At 54.1% G+C, this 20747-nt stretch overlaps 1 protein-coding gene across 1 annotated transcript in view; it reads left to right on the top strand.

Moving 5' to 3' along the window:
• Positions 1-20747, top strand: part of VAC14 (VAC14 component of PIKFYVE complex) — a 112885-nt gene that overhangs the window by 49033 nt on the left and 43105 nt on the right. Inside the window, exons 13-14 of the mRNA XM_032157854.2 lie at positions 7516-7672; positions 19718-19850. Of these exons, the coding sequence (XP_032013745.1) occupies positions 7516-7672; positions 19718-19850 (290 nt within the window). The remainder of the gene's footprint in view (positions 1-7515; positions 7673-19717; positions 19851-20747) is intronic.

Genomic DNA, 20747 nt, shown 5'->3' on the forward strand with positions numbered 1-20747 from the left:
CCGTCCTCATCCCCCAGGGCTTGTGTTCAAAGTCATGCAACACAAACTAAGATTGATGTTTTTTTTTTTTTAGGTTGCTTTTGCTTTACTAAGACAAAACATTTTCTATCAGGGTCGTTTTCTCAATGGGAAATAAAATAGGTCTAGGCCTAAGTAGTGCTCCTTTCCCACCACCAAAGCTAAGCATTCTTTTAGGCAACGCTTTCCTTCCTTGTTGCAGAAGGCAGGGCTGCTGTGACCCCGTGCAGACCAGGGCATTTCTCAGGACGCCACCCCTTTCCCAGGCCAGGGCCAGGGCCCGATTGCTGCCTTCTGCAGCTCATGTTTACTTTGTGTCCAGGGCGGAGGCCTCTGGCCCCGGTACCAGCTGGTGCCAGTGCCTTCTTCCATGCTCTCAGCAGTGGGAGCCCTACTGTCCTTCCCGTGGCTCCCCCAGGGGACCCTTCCTGGGTACAGCAGCCCATCTTCCTAGGGTGAGCTCTCTGGCTAATGCCCCTAAACCAGGGCAGCAAGAGCCATTCCATATGTGGTCAGGGACTGAAGAGGCTTGGCCAGCCAGGCTGCACCCCTCACGAAGGAAGGGGCCAGGCTCCTGCTTGGAGGGAAGCAGAAGACCCCAAGGTTTTCTAGGAATGCCTGCCCTCGGGGCCTGTGTACTTCACATCAGCTCCACCTCACAAGAAGTAGCAGCTGGACCTGACCCGGATTTCAGGCAAGGCCCTGCGACCTGACCGCTCCAGGCAGAGGCATCAGATAGCCCTTGGCAGTGGCCTGCACTGGCCAGACCTCAGCTTCCAAGGCCTTTAGCCTGAATTCACCTCTCCCTGCCAGTACCAAGTGTGTCTGTTGGAAACATTCTTGTAGCTTCTTCCTGGCCAGGCCTGGAGAGGGCCCAGCTTGCGGATTTCCTGTCAACACAAGAAGGGATCCCTCTTCAGTAGCTAGAAGGCTGAGTCAGTTGACTCCTAGGGCCTCATCAGCCGACCAATGGCCTGTGTGAACCTTTGACCAAGTTTCTTAAGGATAAGTGGGTAGAGTGAAGTGGGCAGTCTCTCCTTCCATCCTCCTTGGCAGGAGCTGCTCAGAGCCATCCATCTTCCATTTCCTGTCTGACGCTGCAGGTCAGCATGTATTTATTCAGTTGAGACTGAGTGCCTCGCCCTGGAACTTTATTATGTTCAGGAATCTCGGTAGGAGGTGAGAATGAGCCTCCCAGCCTCGACACTTGACCTTGCAAATCTGGCGTCCAGTCCAAAGCTATTCCCAGGATGGTAAAGGAGCTGCCGCGGCACCCTGGGGAGAGTGAGAGCTGGGAGCCTTCCACACCGAGGTCTCCTAGGGCTGTTCTGGGACCAGGTGTTGGGACAGTGAGTCCCTGGATGGACCACTCAGAGAAGAGAAGCAGCAGCCACCATCCCAGAGAGACTAGGCTTCACCTGCTAGAATGCAGTGGGGCGACAGCCTGTGGGGGCCCCACCCAGACACTCACCCTCCTCCCACATTGAAATATGCCCTTTGCTGGTATAAAGTCACCACCGTGGAAGGCAAGAAGCCCTCGCCCTGAGCCCTGAGCAGTCCCTGCTCAGAGCTGCTTTGTGAGATGCTGCCCACACCCAGGTGCCACCAACCGTGACCCTTTCACTCTACTGATAGCCAGCTCACTCCACTCTGAAACCAGGGGCCAGCTGATGGGCCTTCCCCACCCCCGCCTGTTGCCATGGTAACGGCAGGCGCTCCTGCTCCTGCAGAATATTGCTTTCTTATAACCTCCCTCCCTCCCTGTCTTTCCTCCCTTCTTTCTCTCACACAAAAAGAAAGCACAACTGTTTTATATTCATTTTGCAAAAAAGCTGTGTAGCGCATACTAATTGGTGTGGCTTCCTCCCGCTTTCTTTGAGCCTTTTCTCATCGTCAGAGCCAGGACTACAGGCCCAGCCAGCCTGCTCACTGGAAGGAGGACTAGGTCTGTTTTCCTGGAGGCTGAAGCACGAGTGGCCTAGCAGCGTTTCTTTAGCTCTGGGGCTTTTCCTCCAGGCCTTGAGAGAGGCACACAGTAAGCCAGGCCACTGAGATCGCCTTCTCCTCCGGAGGTTTCTACCTGTACACCAAGGGTTGCAGGGTCTCCAGATGGCTAGAGCACCAAAATTCTGGCCCAGCACAGAGGCTCAAAGCCAGGTGCAGCTGGAAGAGCAGCTCCCCATGGTCTCTGTTGCTGGGGCCCAGGCCCCCTGTTGAGGTTGCCTCCCAGGGCCTTCCTCTCACCAGGGCCTCTCTTCCACCCCAGGCAGAGGCAGAGTCCTGGCCAAGGTCTGCATCGAGATTGGCGCTCCAGAGCCTCAAGGTCACCCCCTGGGCTGAGTCAGGTTTGCTAGCAACTGGGAGCGAAGCAGCAGCCGGCTCCCCACACCCCAGGCCCCACCTCAAGCCATTCCTTGTCCTCCATCTGGGTGGTCCCTTCTCACCTCTAGGAGGCTGAAGGAAGATGGGGATGGGGATGCTGTTTCGGGGTCCTGCTTTATTTAAGGGACTGGAGGGGTGCTGTGCGTGTGTCTGTGTGCACAAGCGCACACAGTGTCGTCCCAGGCAGGGCTGTGGGCTTTTTGCCAGCCTCTGGGGACCAGAAACAAATCCTATGATATGTAAGCACAAGAGGAGTGGCTGGGATTACTGAACGAACCTGTAGACAACATTTCCGGCTTTAATTGTGCAATTGAAGTGTAATTTGCATTCATTTGCCATTTGGTGTTAAACTTTCTAAAATAAGAGAATTGAGAATGTAAAATATGCAGCTTTGCTGGCTGTGCTCTGCAGTGGGGTGGGAGGCAGTAGTACTGAGGTGGGCTAAGCACATTCTCTGCAGGGGAGAAAGCGGGGTCGGAAGCCCTTGGTGTGGGGACTGCTGTCCATGCTCAGTCACTAAGCCTGGGCCAGGGAACAGCTCAGCTGTTGGACCAGAAATCTTGGAATGGAAGTGGTAAGCCAGCCTTTCTTGTGTGCCTGCTTCTCGTGCTTTGCACATCAAGTATCTCTTGTAATCTTCACAACAGCCTGGCAAGGTCAAATCTCCATTGCGCATATGGGGAAACTGAGGCTCCCATCCTCTGCAAGATGAAGTTCGGACTTCTTTGTCTGTGTCATGAGCTCTTTTTTGGCTTATGGTTTTGTTTTTGTTTTTGTTTTTGAGACAGAGTCTCACTCTGTTGCCCAGACCGGCGTGAAGTAGTGCGATCTCAGCTCACTACAACCACTGCTCAAGCAAATCTCCTGCCTTCCGAGTAGCTAGGATTACAGATTCGCACCACCACACCCAACTAATTTTTGTATTTTCAGTAGAGAGGGGGTTTCGCTACATTGGCCAGGCTGGTCTTGAATTCCTGACATCAAGTATTCTGCCTGCCTCAGCCTCCCAAAGTGCTGGGATTACAGACGTGAGCCACCGCACCTGGCCTTGTGTCATGAGCTCTTGAAGATCTGGCCCTGCCTACCACTTTGGCCTGATTTCTGGCCATACCCTCACCTCTGGCCCCATTACCTACTCTGGAGCTGGCCCCAAAGCCTAGTTTCCTGGAATGTGCCACGTGGTTCTGCTTCCATGAATGGCTTATGCTAGGTAAGAGAATGCTTTGAATGCCATTCCCTCCCTTCTTACTCCCTTGGCCAACTCATGCTCAACTACTTCCAGAGCCTCCTGGCTCCCCCACCAGGCATCATCACTGGATCCCTGGCACCTGCCCTGTATCATCAGTAAATGCTCACCGCCTGACTCCTCCAGGAGTCCATGACCTCACTGAAGGCAGAACCCAACCTGTCTCGCCTTGTGTCTCTTGTAGCCAGCACAGGACTAGCCCACAGCAGCTGCTCAGCAGCTGTCCGGAGAGGGAGCATTGTGTGGTTGAAGTTAACTGGTCCAGGGTCAGGATTGGATGTCAGGACTGTCTGACCACAGCACCCTGTATAGTGTTATCAGCAGGCTCAGGTTTGGGGACCAGAGCTGGGTTTGAGGTGGCCTCGCTGTTACCTTGAGCAGATGACTGTCCAAGTCTCAGTTCCTTGTGTGTATCATGTGAGGCAAGACTGGTGACAAGTGAGGGCACTCATTGTGGCCAGGAGCGAGGACAGCCTGCTCCTCTGGCTCTGGAGCCACTCAAGGGGTGGAGACAACCTTGCACAGGCCAGGCCTCTCGGTGGCTTTTTCCAGGCCTCTTTTCCGACAGGGAAATAGGTAGCTGCCGGATACCCAGCATGAATCAGTTTGTCCGCATGGCACAGGGATCTTGCCGAGTGCTGGCCTGGCCCCAGCCGCCCCACTGGCTCACACTTTCTCCTCACTTTCCTCCCTTGCTACATGTGGCCACCAGTGTTGGCTGCCCAGAGGCGTGTGCCTCTGTCCCCCTGCACAGACAGACCTGGGTGGGATGGGCAGCATGGGGGCGGGGGGCGAAGTGATGTAAAGAGACACAGGTCTCCCCGCCGTGCTCCTCCTCTCCCCTGGATCAGGCGAGAGACCCCAGGGAGTGGGTGAGACCCCACCACCTCGGGCTGTGGGCAGAGCAAGAGCAGATGGGTTAGGAATTAGGTTGCTGATTTGGGGTTTTGTCCCCCCTTTTTTGGTACAATTCACATACCATAAAATTCATAAAAATGACTCTATTGTATACTTTAAAAGTATACCATAGAGTAACTTTTAATATTTTCACAAGATTATACAACCATCACTACTAATTCCAGAACATTTTCATGACCCCAGAAAGAAGCCCTGTACATACCCTGCACCCGTTAGGAGTCACTCCCCATGCCTCCCTCCCCACGCCCCTGGCGACCACAAATCCGCCCTCTGTCTCTGTGGATTTGCCTGTTCGTGGAGTCATCATACAGGGTGTGGACTTTGTGGCTGGCTTCTCGGCAGGTGTTTTCAAGGTTCATCCACGTGTAGCAGGTACTTCATTTCTTTTTATTACCAAATAATATTTCCTGGTGTGGATGTGCCGCGTTCCATTTCTTCTTGTCTCCACTGCACGGCCTTTGGGTTATTTCCATTTTCTAGCTATTAGAAAAAATGCCGCTGTGAGCGTTTATATATAAGTTTGATGTGCACAGACGCTTGCGGTTCTCTTGGTAACTGCCTAGGAGTGGGAGTATACCTATGGCAGCTCTCTGGGTAACTGTTTGAGGAGCTGTTGGCTTGACTGTTGCCTCACTGTTTAATTTTGGATGAATCATTCTCCCACCCTCCCCCCACCTCCATTTCCTGGTCTCGAGTCCCCTCCCTGGCCATGCTTGGACAGTCCAGCAAGCATTGGTGTGCGTGGCCTTTGTACATCCTGCCGTGGCAGGTGTGCAGGGGCTGAATCGGGCAGGACTGCAGCATCATTCATTGCTGTGCCACTTCCCCATCCTGCCCTCTGCCCTGTGTCTTTCTTCTGTGGCTGAAGCAAAGAATCCCTGGAGGCTCTGTCCTCAGTGGGAGCAGAGGCCTCAGCCCTCCCTGTTTCTAGGCTGAGACCTACCCAGGGCTCCCCAGCTCCTGGCCTGGGTGCAGGGGCACCCCTTGCTCCTGCCATATGACTGGGCTGTGTGGCAGCCATGTGTCTCAGCCACGTGAATTCATCAGCTCTCCACTCTGTGTGCCGGGCCACAGGCAGGGGTGGCTGTACAGCCCCAGAACCCAACGCAGCCGCTGGCACAGAGTAGGGTCCCAGGGGCCCACAGACATCTCAGTCTCCATGAGTGGGAGAGGGATGAAGGGAAAGACAGAATTGGACAGTAGGAGGGGAGTCTGTGAGAGTGAGCCTGTGTGAGCAAGTGCCAGCTACTGCCTGGATGAGGCTGGGAGATTGCGTGCCAACACGTGACACTGTTTGAAGACTGAGGGGGCAGGAATGGGTGAGCAAGCAAAGGAGTTCCCAGCCAGGTGTGCCAGGGCTGGCCTAGAGGAATCAGGAGGAGAAGTGACAATCGGGCAGTGTGGGGGAGGCACTGGCACTGTGTTTGCATTGACAGGAATGGCTTTCGAGGGGGTAGGCCTTATCTTTTCTGTTTGTTTTCGAGATAAAATTTGCCCTTTTGAAGCATAGAATTCACTGGCTTTTAATATACTCACAAGCTTTTTGCAACCGTTAACCCCCGTCTAATTCCAGAACATTTTAATCCCTCAGCAGGAGCCCTCAGCAGGAGCCCTACAGTGCTAACCTTATCTTGTATTCCCATATTCCAGCCACCTGGCCGGTCCTGGCCCACGTGGCCCTGCCCATCAGGCTCTGTCCCACTTCCCCTGGTCCAGGGCTGAAGCCCCCGATTGCCATGGTTATTCTTGGCCTGGGCTCAGAGTAGCCCAGGAAGAGGCGCAGGCAACCACCCATTCAACTGATGTTTGTTGCGCATCTGCTGGGCGCAGGGACAGTCCTGGAGATACACCTTTTGGGGGGACAGGCACAGTCCCTAGCCCAGAGCAAGAGAGGAGGGGCAGAAAGAGCAGACGACCACCTGCAGTGTGAGGAGTTCCCTGCAGGATGAACACAGCCAGCAGAAGGCGGCCAGGAAGCCTCAGCAGCCCCTGGGGCAGGTGCATGCACACAGACACACACACACACACACACACACACACACACACACAGTGAAACCCCTCCCAGCAGGGCAGGGCCCTGGCGCCTCTCCCTACTGCCCATTGCAGCAGAGTGGTGGGCTGGACTTTGCTGCCCTGCTTGCTCTTGGTGCCAGGCAAAGATGGGTGCTGTGCGAGGACAGACAGCTTCTAAGGATACGGGGACTGTAGAGCAGCCCTGGGGACATTGTGACACAACGCTGACCTGCACTCACACTCAGCACTGGTCCCACGCCCCACTCTGCCTCTGTCTTGGAAGAAGCAAGCAGGTGGTCAGGCTGGGGCCTCGCCCCACCCAAATCTGTGCAGGGACACTTTAGAGCCACCGAGGACCACCTGACATGGCTGACATTAGGAAGTCCTTTACCTTGGAGACCAGGGTAGCACGCCAAATATGGAGAGCCCTTTAGGGTCTGCAGTGGCCTGGTATCACCTCTGCAGAAGAAGCTGTTCTGTGGCCCAGTGGTGGGTGGGGCTGTGACTACCGCACACAGTAGAACATGGCCTGGAGGGCACTTTGGGAGCCTTGCGCAGCCTGCGGGCCTTGAAATGCACACTGTGCAGACAACACCCTGCTTCCTGAGTCCTGTGACTCCTGGGGACCCTCAGAGCCCTGTTCAAGGGACCCGAGAGGAGAGGGATCGTAGGGAAGCTGACTCGCCGAACCTCAGATTCCAGTTTCCTTCCTCCAGAGGCCCCATTCACTGCAGTCTGTGTTCCCTTCAATCTGGATCCTTTGTTTCACTTTTCTGAGCATGCCCCAGCTGTGGCCTTAGTGGCTCTTCCCAGCCTGCTGTCATCTGCAGACCCCTCCCACCCCTGCAGGTGGCTCTGTGCCGCCAACCGCTCCTCTGCCCAGGTCAGCACAGCTCGCAGCGGACAGCTCATCCCTCCTGCCCCACTTCTCTCCCCAGGTGATCCTGAAGGACCTGGAGGTGCTGGCAGAAATCGCTTCCTCCCCCGCAGGCCAGACGGATGACCCAGGCCCCTTCGATGGCCCTGACCTCCGGTCCAGCCACTCAGAGCTCCAGGTGCCCACCCCTGGCAGAGTCGGCCTACTGAACACCTCCGGTAAGTCTTCTCCTGAAGGTTCTGGCCTCAGGGGCCTTAGTGCCAGTGCCGGGTATTGGGCTGGACCACAGCAGTCCTTTGGGTTGTTGCTCAGGAGCTCTGGAGCTCTGCCAGGGTGTGAGGGGTCTGTGGGTTGCTACTGGCGATCACCTACCTCAAGACCCCCCAGAGGCAGGCAGCCCTCGTCCTCTAGCAGCCTCCAGAGACCCTCACAGGACTTTCTCTACATCTCCCTGCACCTTTGATGCCTTTGAGCCATTGGCTAAACATAAAACCATCTGGGTCGGCTGCTGGTCTCTCTGCCTAGGCAGCACCTCTCCAGTCTGGAATCCAGGGGCTTTGGTCTTGGGGTCTCACAGATGGAAGACTAGGTGGCCATTCCCTTCCTCTCTGAGAAGCTAAAAATAGCACTCACTCCACGTGGCAGGCAGCCCAGGCAGGAGATGGCATCACTCACATAGGCTGTTTCTGGGCAGTCCTTGGAAGTAAAGGTGGCCGTAGCACCCCAGCGCTCGCCCCTCCATCCCTTCCAGATAGCAGGCCAGCGCTTCTCCCTGGGCCCCGGCAGATGCCACTTCCCTCTGGCGATGCAGTCCTGGAAAATGCCTGAGGACACGTTTGGTAGTAAAGTTCCCAGTGAATCTCAGGTGTCTCCGTGGGGGTCTCTGTCCATTGCACCCCTCTGGACATCCACATCAGGCTCCTTGTCGGCCCATGCTTTTGTGTCTGGAATTTTTTCCTTCTGGTGGGTTCTTGGTCTCGCTGACTTCAAGAATGAAGCCGCGGACCTTCACGATGAGTGTTACAGCTCTTAAAGATGGTGTGTCAGGAGTTTGTTCCTTCAGATGTTCAGATGTGTCCAGAGTTTCTTCCTTCCGGTGGGTTCGTGGTCTCGCTGACTTCAAGAATGAAGCCGCAGACCTTTGCGGCAAGTGTTACAGCTCTTAAAGGTGGTGTGGACTCAAAGAGTGAGCAGCAGCAAGATTTATTGTGAAGAACAAAAGAATAAAGCTTCCACAGCGTGGAAGGGGACCCAACAGGGTTGCCGCTGCTGGCTCTGGTGGCCAGCCTTTTTTCCCTTATTTGGCCCTGCCCACATCCTGCTGATTGGTCTATTTTACAGAGTGCTGATTGGTATGTTTACAATCCTTTAGCTAGACACAGAGTGCTGATTGGTGTGTTTTTATAGAGTGCTGAATTGGTGTGTTTTTATAGAGTGCTGATTGGTGCATTTACAATCCTTTAGCTAGACACAGAGCACTGATTGGTGTGTTTACAATCCTCTAGCTAGACAGAAAAGTTCTCCAAGTCCCCACTCAACCCAGGAAGTCCAGCTGCCTTCACCTCTCACTTTGATGCAGCCTCACGTGTCATAAAGGTTTAGGGGCCTTACAGCCTCAGCCTCCCGCCACAGCCCAGCCATGCTGGTCCCAGCCTGAGAGTACTTCCTTGGCCTCAGTGGGAGGCGCCCCAGCCCTGTTTGGCCCTAAGACCAGGCCCAGTGCCTGAGAAGTTCAAGGGGCGGCCAGAGACCTGCAGGCCTGCCTGTGCCCCAGGACATGCCAGGTCAAGTCATAGAAGGCCCACGTGGGGGCCTTGCCCAGGAGCCCAGTTCTAGGCAGTCAGTGGCCGTGGTCGGGGAAGTGGTTCCCACATCCTGACCCTGGGACTTCCACCCTCTGTCCCTCAGCAAACGAGTCCATTCTCCATACTGTGTCCCCAAGTCAGCACATGGGGGGCCCAGCGAAGGAGGTAGGAAAGGAAGAGAGAAAAGGCCATCTATCTCTTCCTTAGGAAGGGAGGATCGGGTGGGGAGGAGCAGCAAGAACTGACCGGAAGATGGGCAGCAGCCAATCTTCCTCCTCCTGCAGGGAGGAGGCCTGGGCAGAGGATCCCTGGGGGTGCACCCTCGGCTCTCCCTCCCCAGGAAGCAGTCGCCACAGCCTCTTCTCTCCTCCTCAAAGTGGCAGCAGCAGAGAACTTGAAGGCAGCACAGCCTCGTGACAGGGCCAGGACACCCAGGCCTCCCAGGCCCTCTGTGACCTGTCTTCCCTATGTTTTATCTCTTCCTCCCGGGCACAGAGAAGCTGATGACTATGATTCAGGCTCCTGCTCATGGAAGGAGGACCAGGAGACTGCCGAGGGCAGCCTGGGCTGGAGGGAGTAGGATGTGTGCCCTGGGGGAGCAGAGCCTGACCCAGGGGGTCCCTGGTGGGCCCTGCAGCATCAAGCCCTTTGCGCTGCTTGGGCACCAGGGCCCGGGGCACTATATGGCAGGGCACTCTGAACCCCAGCTCCTGGCCATGCCAAGATAGGCGGGCCATGAACGAAGCTATGGCAGTAGAGACTCTTGCCCCAACTCACCAAGGCTGTCAGATTAGCTCACATCAGCCAAGGACTCACTTGGAATTCATAGAAAAACAGCAAAGCATGCCAGATGGGAAGAAACTCCATCCTGGAAAGAACACCAAGGAAGTGCCTGCAGCCAGTCACACTTCTTGCTTCAAGAATCCACAGCCAAGGAGCACTGGGGGCTGCGGGAGGAGAATCCACAACTCTCTGGGCCAGGAGCTCTTAACCTGAGACTCACGTGTGGGCCTCAAGGCTCCAAGTAGATCCATGTGTGTGCACATGCGCGTGTCCACAGCTAGCATCAGATTTTACAAATGGGGCCATGATTTTAAAAGGTCAGCTTAAACCAGTAAGAAAACAGCCAGGGGAGCCAGAGCGTGCCCTGCCCCCCCTCCCACCTCCGCTGCCCTGGGAGGGCACGCGCCAGGCACTGAGGATGTGTGGGGTGGTGCTGAGGTCAGAAGGCATGCAGGAAGTACACACTCATCCCTCCACAAGCTGCTTCTTCCCAGACTGCTTCTCAGGCATGCAAGGGGCTCTTTCTGTCTGTTTCCATCTGGCCATGCACATGGACAAGGCTGTGAAGCCATACCCTCTTCCTGTTTGGATTCTGCCTGCCTCTGGCTCTCCAGGGCGCAGCCCTGAGAACTTGGAGAACTTGGAGGCAGCAGTACTGTGTCCCTGTAGGGGAGATTGCCCAAAGGCGTGAAGGGACTGTCTGGAAAGCCTCGGAAGCAGGGAGCCTAGCAAAGGTGAAGTCGGTGGCATCTGGAGGGAACCAAATGGTGCAGATCACACGCAGCAGTGGAGAAGTGAGTCCATCACACGCCTGGGTAGCTGCCGTGTTGGCCTAAATGCACCACAGCCATGGTTCCCAGGGCCCCCTGAGGCAGAGTTGCCTACATGGGATTTTCCTCTCGCCTGGCCTAGCATAAACATCTCTCCCTCCCTCGCAGAGCGGTGAAGGCAGAGGCTTCTCCCGCCCTGCCTCCCTCATTCCTGACCTGTGCAGAGCCCCAGGATGGGGGAGAGAGTGGCTTGGGGGCAAACAGGATGGGGGGTGGCCTGAGCGGGCAGCTCTGAGGGAAGCTGGCTGAGGGACACCACGTTTTCCTGTCTCCCATCCCTGGGGTCTCCTGTGTCTCCTCCTTTTGTATTTCCTGTCTCCACTCAGGGGAGTCTGTGGAGGTCCTGCTGGCTCTGGGTACAGGGATGTCAAACAGGCCTGTGGGCCCGCCGTACCCTGAGCCTGTGCAGAAAGCTTCAAAGGACAGAGGAGGCCTCTGGGATAAGCCCTTTGTTAGAGACATGCCTGTCCTCACAGGGCCTGGACATCTCTGCTGCCAGAGAGGGTGCAGCCAGGCCTGGGGAGACCCAATCAGCCTGTAGGATCCTTAGCCATGCACAGCAATGTGTCAGTCTGAGGCCAAAGATCACCCTAGGACTGACGTTTGCCCCTAAAACCCAGTCTTCCCTGACTTTGCCTGCCACGGGGCCCATTGCTGCTGGGATAAAAATTGTTCATGTCACCAGCCACGTTGGCTCACTCCTATAATCCCAGCACTTTGGGAGGCTGAGGCAGATGGATCACCTGAGGTCAGGAGTTTGAGACCAGCCTGGCCAACATGGTGAAGCCTTGTCCCTACTGAAAATACAAAATTTAGCTGGGCATAGTGGTGCGTGCCTGTAACCCCAGCTACTCGGGAGGCTGAGGCAGGAGAATCGCTTGAACCCAGCAGGTGGAGGTTGCAGAGAGCCGAGATCGTGCCACTGCACACTAGCCTGGGCAACAGAGCGAGACTACATCTCAGAAAAAATAAAACAAAAAAACTGTTCATGTCAATATACCTCGTGGGGCTCAGTGGTCCAAGGTGTTTTTATCCCTGGCTCTAAAAATGGGTAATAGTGACCTGTTCTTATTTGGTTTCATTCCTTGTAGCCCAGGACAATGTATTGTAGCTAAATGTCAGCAGCATCTTCATGTCACCAGACAGAAACAAGTTCTAGCAGAAAGCCAGAAAGCCGTCTTCCCCAGTAATCACAGCAGCAATCATCATGGCTGCCAGCGCTGGCTGAGGTCACATTAGGCCCTGCCCTGCTCTGAGCACTCACGGGTGCTGGCTTTTTGGGGGAGCCCCTGGGCTCCTCACAGCAGCTCTGAGAGGCAAGCACTGTGTCATTCCCCACTTGTTTGGGCCAGGAGCCTGGCCTGAGAGCCCACACTCCTCACCCCACTCTCAGGAATCCCACCTGCACCAGCACTGGAAGCTTCCACAGCCAGAGGGAAGGAGGAGAGGGGCCAGGCCATGGCCACAGCCTGGCAGTGATGGAGGCATCTCTCCTCTCTTCACAGTGACTTCAGAGACCCCTTCCTGGCCTCAGGCCATGGCAGGGCCTCATCTCTTGTCTTTTGCTGCCTGCCACCACTTCCTTCAGCCATACCAGCCCCAGGAAAGCACTTGTTTCTCTTGAAGCCCCTTCCTCCCACTCACCCCTCCCAGCCTCAGGAAGCAGCATTAGGGATCACGGGCACTGAGGTCAGAGGGATCTAGGTTCACAGCCCTGCTCTGCCCATCCATCCCATGACCTCGGACAAGGGTCCTACCTCACTGCCACCTCTTCCCTCTCCATAAACCAGGTGCTGGGGTGCCTGGGGGCACTGTGAGCTCCCACATGGCAAGAGCTAAGCTAACCCCTGCATGTGAAGGGGGCCTTTGCTTGTGTCCTGGTTATTACAGGCCATGCAGAGGGCCCCTCTGGGAGGCTTCCCTGGAGATCCCAGCTTCTCCTGCCCCTCTGTTCCAACCCACTTGCTTGTCTCAGGCTGCCTGGGTGGGTGATGGAGTTCACCTCTGCTCCCTCCTGGCTGTGACCTCTTACCCCCCCCCCCCCACTGAAAGTGCAGGCGGAGGCTCCTCAGCGTCGCCCAGTGCTGGGTGATTTGTGTGATCAGCTCAGTTTGAATAGCGTCATGGCAGGCCACACAGGCCAAGTTTACTTATCCCGGAATCCCTGGCACCAGGTGCCCAGTAAGGGTCAGTACCCATTTTTGAGAGTTCATTAAAATAATGGAAGGCAGGGGCACCAATCACCTGAGCCTGAGGCCCCCAGGCACTGCTGCCCAGAACGGCATCCTGTCATGCCCGTGCTGCCAGGCCCTCCCTTGTCCAGTTGGAAGCCCCAGCAGTCCAGGCCCCCTGCCCCTGGGAGCCTTCCTCTGCACCCTCTCCTCGCTGCCCTTGGCCCCAGCCCTCACCCTGCAGCAACAGCTCTTTACCGGTGGCAGACTGCTATGTGACCTCTCCACTGCCGTGTCAGCTGGAAGTCCTCGCTGGGCCCTGCTGCGTCCCATCAGCTTCTCTCTCGCTCTGACCTGAGCAGCTGCAGAGTCTCCTGGCTATGGTTGATGCCTCCGGCGCTCCTGTCCTGCTGACCCAGGCCAGCCCACAGATGAGAAAGTGATCGCCCCTTGGGTGGGTTCCCAAGATGGTGCCATTGCGGCAGCCTTTGTCTATGTAGCTATGTGCCCCCTCCAATTCTGCAGACTCTACACCCCCAAGACCCTGCTCAGCCTCCCTTTCTCCCAGGCACTTGATTCTGGGGGGAAACTGCCCCTTCCCCACCCTGTCCTCTTGGTTCTATACCAGCCTCTCTATCACCCACCCCTTCCGTGGACCACTTCCTGTTCCAAGCACGACTTGATGCTCTTTAGCCCTTCCTGGTTCACAGGAGAGGAGCCGGCCTCGGAGAAGGCGGCGCTGCCTCCCCTGCCCTGATAGTCAGACAGGGTCTGGATCTGATGTGGTCCCTTGGACACTGGGTGCCCTGAGCGGCCTCTGGCCCTTCCCTTGTATCCTCAGGCAGCAGATCTTGAGCCCACAGCTGTCCGGGTACGTGGACCCCGACTCCAGCAGGGAGGGAGGCCGGAGTGGAGCAGGGACCCTGCTGGGCCTGAACTGGGTGGCTGACGTTTTCACATCTGGTTCTGTTGAACTGTAACTCGCATTATCTACTGAAGCCAGGGCTATTTTTATCCTGACATGTGAGGTTCCTTCACGTCATAACCACAAAACTCAATCCAAAACATCCCGGGGCAGGTTGTTTGTGAGACGTTCTGTGGATTCTCATGTCACCACATCAGGTTTCACTTAGTAACATCTGCAGGGCTGGCTCCCCGGCCGCCCACCCCGCCAGCCTGGATTTCTGTGTGGAGTGCATCTCTGCCCCTGGCCAGCCGCCAGTCATGTGCACTTCCTGCCAGGGCCTGGCAGGCTCCTCGCTTGCCCAAACCAGAAATTCAAGGCACAGCGGCCTTCGGCTGAGGGATGGCGCTCTCCCTCATGCTCCTGCCTCTGCAGGATTGGGGAATGGAAATCCCACTCTCCTGGGCCCCTCACAGAGAGCTTGTCTCCCGAGACACACAGCCAGGTTGTGGGCCCCCCTCTCCCTCGCCCCCCGCTGCAGCAGCTGCCCACCATCTCCAGGGGGCTGTGCCTCAGTGGCGCCCCAGAGTAAAACCGCTGAGGTCCTCAGAGCGCAGGGTTGGAGGGCGTGCCCTGAGCTGCCCTGTCCCGGCTCCCACTTTCCTCATGCGCCTGCAGCACCCAGCCCAGGACCCTGCTTACAAGAGCAGATGAGCCAGAGCCGGAGGTGGGCGGAAGAGTAGGCAGCAGTGAGGCGGAAATCAGCATACTTGAGGGGCCCACTGCTCCTGTAGTCACCCTCCCGGGGCGAGCTTGTTCTCTCTCCACCCATCTCCTCCTCCTGAGCCTGCAGCCCTGCCTCAGAGAGCGTCTCAAGCCAAAGGGCAGCTCAGATCAACAGAGTGGCTGGGGGCGATGGGGGCCACTGAGGCTGGGAAAGAGGGAGCAGCCCCCACCCTGTCCTGCTGAGCACTGAGGCCTTTCCCATCCCTGTCCAGCCCGCCCTCCCTGCCCCCTCAAGTGTGGCCCCTTTCCCCACCTCCCCTGCTGGGAAAAGACTGCCCTCCTCAAACCTGTGGTCTCAATGCAGCCCCTCCCAAGGCTCCCAACCCTGTCTTGGGGAGGGCAGAAAGTCTTTAAGCCGTGGGAGCACTGTGAGGGCTGAGCTGCACTCAGCTGAGGATGTGAATCGTTTGCTGTGGCTTCTCACAGCTGTGACACTGCCCTCGTCCTCCCTTCCACTAAGGGCCTCAGCTCCAGGGTCCAAGGGGCAGCCTGGATATTGAGAGTCCATTTTGGGTCCACACTGGGGGCTGTGGCTAAGGAGACCAGAGTTGTGTCCAGAGCAACCCAGGCCTTCTCTTCTGCCATCTTTGGCCAGACTGTCAGCGGAGAGATGGGCTGATCTCCCTCCCCAGATGTGTGGGGGTCACAGATGGCCCCCCTTCTTCTTCAAAGCATCCTGACAGAGCACTCTGAATTTGTGCCAGAAGTGAAATCTCCCACTCAGACATTTCAGACCAGCTCCCAGACATCAATTCTGAGACTCAGAATGAGAACAGTCTGCCCTGTGCAGTGCTCTGTGCTATAGGACACTTGCTAATAAAAAGGAGCCCCCATTTATTGAGTGCAGACTGTGCAGCAGGCTCCAGACCCAGCACATGACATGTTTTTATCTCATTTAATAGGGGCTCTTACTGCACTCACTTTATAGACGAGGAAACTGAGGCTTAAACACCATGCTCAGTGCTTCCTACTGCCCCTGTGAGGCTGGAACGGCCCCGCACCTCTCCCCACTCCAAACAAGCACCTGGGAGAAGCTTGCAGTGAACTGGGTGCCTCCAATGTGGGCAGCATGAAGCCAGTGCCCTCCAGCCAGGCCACCACAGCCTACCAAATTCATCTCCTGAGGGTGGGAACAGTGAGGCAGAGCTGTCTCTGTAGCCACCTCTTTAGAGATCAGCCCCAGCTGGGCCTGGGATAACTCGATCTATAAGAATGTGACACTTAATTCTGCAAACAGCCCCTTTGGGCCAGGGAACAGAGACTGTTTGCCGTTCCAGAGTCACTCAGGACCTCCCGAGCCAGGCTGATTCAGGCAGGGACGCAGAACAATGCAGTCCAAACAAGAAGTGGAATGAGGCCTTTCCTTGAACTGGCCTTCTCACTCAGGGCTCCTTCACGCCGCTCAAGCGAGCTGTCTAGGAGGTTCTTGGGATTGAGGATGCTACAGTTTGGAGGTGTGGCTCTTGGTGAGGAATCCCTTATAGAGTGATTCACAGCTGGGAAGACAGAACAGAAAGACGCCTTTTCTAGACCCAACCATCTCCCTGGAAGGACCATGAGAGGACATAAAGGAAGTCTGAGCTCAGCAAAAAAGACGGAGCTCCTGGGAGGAGAGTCTTGCTGCTGCTTCCTGCCCATTGGCGTCAAATACAGTCTGTCTGTCCAGGCGCCTCCGTGAGATTAACTTGGAATACTCTGGATGGTTCTGCACATTCTTGTTTTGTGCTTTGGGATGATGCTTCTGGGAACATCTGATGCTTCTGGCCAAGTTTGGTTCCCAGAGCCTCCACATCCTGCCTGTCTTATGCTTGTGCCTGGCTGTTTCCTCCCTGGTCCAGGGAGAAAGTAAAGGCTCCCACACAACTTCTGGACCAGAAAGGGGCCAGCCTGGAAAACGATGGCTCCAGATGCCTCTGTTGGCATGAATTGGCTATTAAGATATCATGTTATACTGGAACAATTAAATATCCATATGCAAAAGGATTTAGACCCCTTCCTCACACTGTATATAAAAAGTAACTCAAAATAGACCAGAGACCTAAAATACATCAGCAAATCTTTATGACCTTAGATTAGGTAATAATTTCATACCTATGACACCAAAGGCACAAGTAACCAAAGAAAAAATAGACACATTGGGCTTAATCAGAGTTAAAAATTTTGTGCTTCAAAAAAATTTTTTTAATAAAAAGAGGCTGGGCACAGTGGCTAATACCTATAACCCCAACACTTTGGGAGGCCAAGGCAGGAGGATCACTTGGGCCCAGGAGTTTGAGACTAGCCTGCGCAACATAGGGAGACCCCATCTCAGAAAAAATTTAGCTGGGTGTGATGGCACACGCCTGTAGTCCTAGCTACTTGAGAGGCTGAGGTGGGAGGATTGCTTGAGCCCAGGAGTTTGAGGCTGCAGTGAACTGTAGTCACTTCAGTGCACTACAGCCTGGGCAACAGAGCAATACACTGTTTATTAGGCTGTTCTTGCATTAGTATAAAAAAATACATGGCTGGGCGCAGTGGCTCACGCTTGTAATCGCAGCACTTTGGGAGGCCAAGACAGGCAGATCACGAGATCAGGAGATCGAGACCATCCTGGCTAACATGGTGAAACCCCACCTCTACTAAAAATACAAAAAATTAGTCAGGTGTGGTGGCACACGCCTGTAGTCCCAGCTACTCGGGAGGCTGAGGCAGGAGAATCACTTGAACCTGGGAGGCAGAGGTTGCAGTAAGCCAAGACCGTGCCATTGCACTCCAGCCTGGGAGACAGAGCGAGACTCTGTCTCCAAAAAACAAAACAAAACAAAACAAAACAAAAAAAAAACCTGACAGTAAGTAATTTATAAAGAGATTTAATTGGTTCACAGTTCTGCAGGCTGTATGGAAAGCATGGTGCTAGCATCTGCTTGGTTTCTGAGGAGGCCTCAGGAAGTTTACAATCATAGTGGAAGGCAAAGGGGCAGCAGGCAGAGGAGGCCAAAGCAGGAGCAAGAGAGTGAGAGGAAGGTGCCCCACACTTTTAAACAGCCAGATCTCAGGAGAACTTGCTCTCTCAAAGATAACACCAAGGGGATGGTGCTAACCCATTCGTGAGAAATCCACCCCCATCATCCAGTAACCTCCCACCAGGCCCCACTTCCAGCACTGGGAATTAAATTTCAACATGAGATTTGAGTGGAGACAATCAAACTATAGTATCACCCTGTCTCAAAAAAAAAAAAAAAAACAGAATGGGAGAAAATACCAGCTGATGAATGGACAAACAAAATATGGAATAGCCATAAAGTGGCTATTATTATTCAACCCTAAAAATGAATACAGAACTGATACATACTACAACATAGATGAACCTTGAAAACATGCTGAGTGAAAGAAGCCACATACTGCTTAGTTCTGTTTATAGGAAACATCCAGAATAGGCAAATCCATAGATACAGAAGGTAGATGAGTGATCTCTAGGGGCCGTGGAAGTGAGAATGGTGAATGACTGCTAATCAGTATGCGGTTTCTTTTAGGGGTTGATAAAAATGTTCTGAAATTAGTGGTGATGGCTGCACAACTTTGTGAATGTCCTGAAAACTATTGAATTGTACACTTTAGAAGGATTAACCTTATGGTATATGGATCATATCTCAATAAAGCTGTTTTCTTTTTAAAGATGTCCTGCCTCAGGCCGGGTGTGATGGCTCACACCTGTAATCCCAGCACTTTGGGAGGCCAAGGCGGGTGGATCACCTGAGGTCAGGAGTTCGAGACCAGCCCGGCCACCATGGTGAAACCCCGCCTCTACTAAAAAAAAAAAAATACAATTAGCTGGGTGTGGTGGCGCATGCCTGTAATCTCAGCACTCAAGAGGCTGGGACAAGAGGATAGCTTGAACCCAGGAGGCGGAGGTTGCAGCGAGCCAAGATCACACCACTGCACTCCAGCCTGGGCAACAAAGCAAGACTCAGTCTTAAAAAAAAAAAAAAAATTTCCTGCCTCAGGCAGAGTGAGTGAGGATTCCTTCCATCCTCTGGTAACTCCTTTCAGAGCTGTGGAGGTTGTCATATATGAGAAGGGATGTCCAGGGAAGACCCCAAGGGGCATACAGATATGATTCCCCAGACCATCCAAGTATTCCATCAGCCCTTCGCCTGTCACCTTGGTGCTGGGTACTTTACCAAGGGGCATGTGTGCAAGGGAGGGCTGGGAGGGATGGTGGTATCTGTACCTCAGTGTTTTCTAGCTGGGACACACGTCAGAGACATTTGTGCTCCTGGTTAGAAAGTCACCTCAGGCTTTGAAAGTTTTCAGAGTGCTAAATCCTAAAAGAGCATCTTTGCCCGAGGATGAGGAAGAAAGAGCTTTTGATTTCAAAAGTAAAGCTGAAAACGCTTTGTAACATTTGTCAGTGTCTGCTGTCTGTAATCGAGTGGGTGTGCGCATCGTTTCTTTTCCTCAGGTAATATTAGGAAAGGAGCTTGGCTTTTGCCTCTTGTGGGTCCGTCAGTTTTGTTGACCATTGAGCCACAATGACTTGACCCATTGACACAAGTACCTTATCTGTTTCTTCTCTTTGACTTCTTGTTTGTCCTTAAAGGCCCAAATAGATCTCAAGTGTATTTCATTTATTGGGGTAATGCGTAGAGTTTGTTTTTTAAAAAAAATCATAGCACCTAGCAGGGTCTTACATGAGATGTTCACTAAGTGGTTTGGGCTTGGATGAAGGGGTGGACAGTAATGGGATTTTTTTTTTTTTTTCAAGTTACAAGTAGGACTTTAACTAATGGGCATTTTTGCAGTAAGCCAAGTTGTATTTTCTTGTGCAGACTTGCCTTTTTCTCTGTTGCTCCATGGCTCTTGATTAGAGATTTCCCCTCATCTTGTTATAACACTCCCCTCACACATCTTTTTGGCATTTATAGTTGTTTATATTCTGTGTGGATCTCATCACCCTGTGGACACATAATCAGAATAAATGCTGGCTCTGTCCCTTTCTCTACAGGTACCAAAGGCTTAGAATGTTCTCCTTCCACTCCCACCATGAATTCTTACTTTTATAAGTTCATGATCAACCTTCTCAAGAGATTCAGCAGCGAACGGAAGCTCCTGGAGGTCAGAGGCCCTTTCATCATCAGGTCAGCCTTGGCGGCGCGCTTTCTCCTCCTCTTCCCACAGCCCCGGCTTTTCACTTTCATGCCATTCAAGTGTCAAAGCAGCCACCTTCTCTTTCCCTTCTCTCTCCTCCTTTTCCTGACCTTTGGATCTGTTCTTAAAAGAAATGAAGAAGGTTGCCCCTTCATACTGGTTGCTGATGCATCTGACATGAAACAGACAGGTCAGTGTTGATGTTTTTCCACAAAACTGAATTCATTTTTTGCTTCCTGAGTTACTATCTTCCCCTGAAGTGGAATAGCCTTTTATTCAATGCCATTGTCAGGCTTTTAGAGAGGAAAGGAGGTGAGCCAGATGGCGTAGGACATGGGGCTGTGCTCCAAGCCCAGCCCGCAGTGCGGGATTTAGGCAGGCTTGGTGGAGCCAGGCTCTTGAGTCATGTGAGCCCAGCCCAGGATGGTACCAGGGCACCAGCCCCAGTGGCTGGAGGCATCTGGAACTGTCATCACCAGCAGCATGGCTGGGGCTGGTCTTTTGCCTCCAACTCAGCTCCAAGAAGTAGGGTCACCAGAAGAGTGACCCAGTGTCACCCTCGGCCTGGTGAAAGCTAGAGCAGGGCACAAATTCCTCCAGCTTCTACACCAAAGCCAGGTGGAGGAGATTTCTAGAGTAGTCCGAATGGCCCTCGGTGCTGTCCAGCCGTGGTTCTCAGCCCTGCATGTTAGATCACTGGAGAGGCTTTAAAAAAAGATGCCTTATACAAGATTAGCCAGGTGTGGTGGTACACGCCTGTAATCCCAGCTGCTCAGGAGGCTGAGACACACAAATCGCCTGAACCCGGGAGGTGGATGTTGCAGTGAGCCGAGATCACACCACTGCACTCCAGCCTGGGCGAAAGAGCAAGACTCTGTCTCAAAAAA

Source organism: Hylobates moloch, unplaced genomic scaffold (genome assembly GCF_009828535.3).
Source record: "Hylobates moloch isolate HMO894 unplaced genomic scaffold, HMol_V3 SCAFFOLD_6, whole genome shotgun sequence".
Lineage (NCBI taxonomy): Eukaryota > Metazoa > Chordata > Mammalia > Primates > Hylobatidae > Hylobates > Hylobates moloch.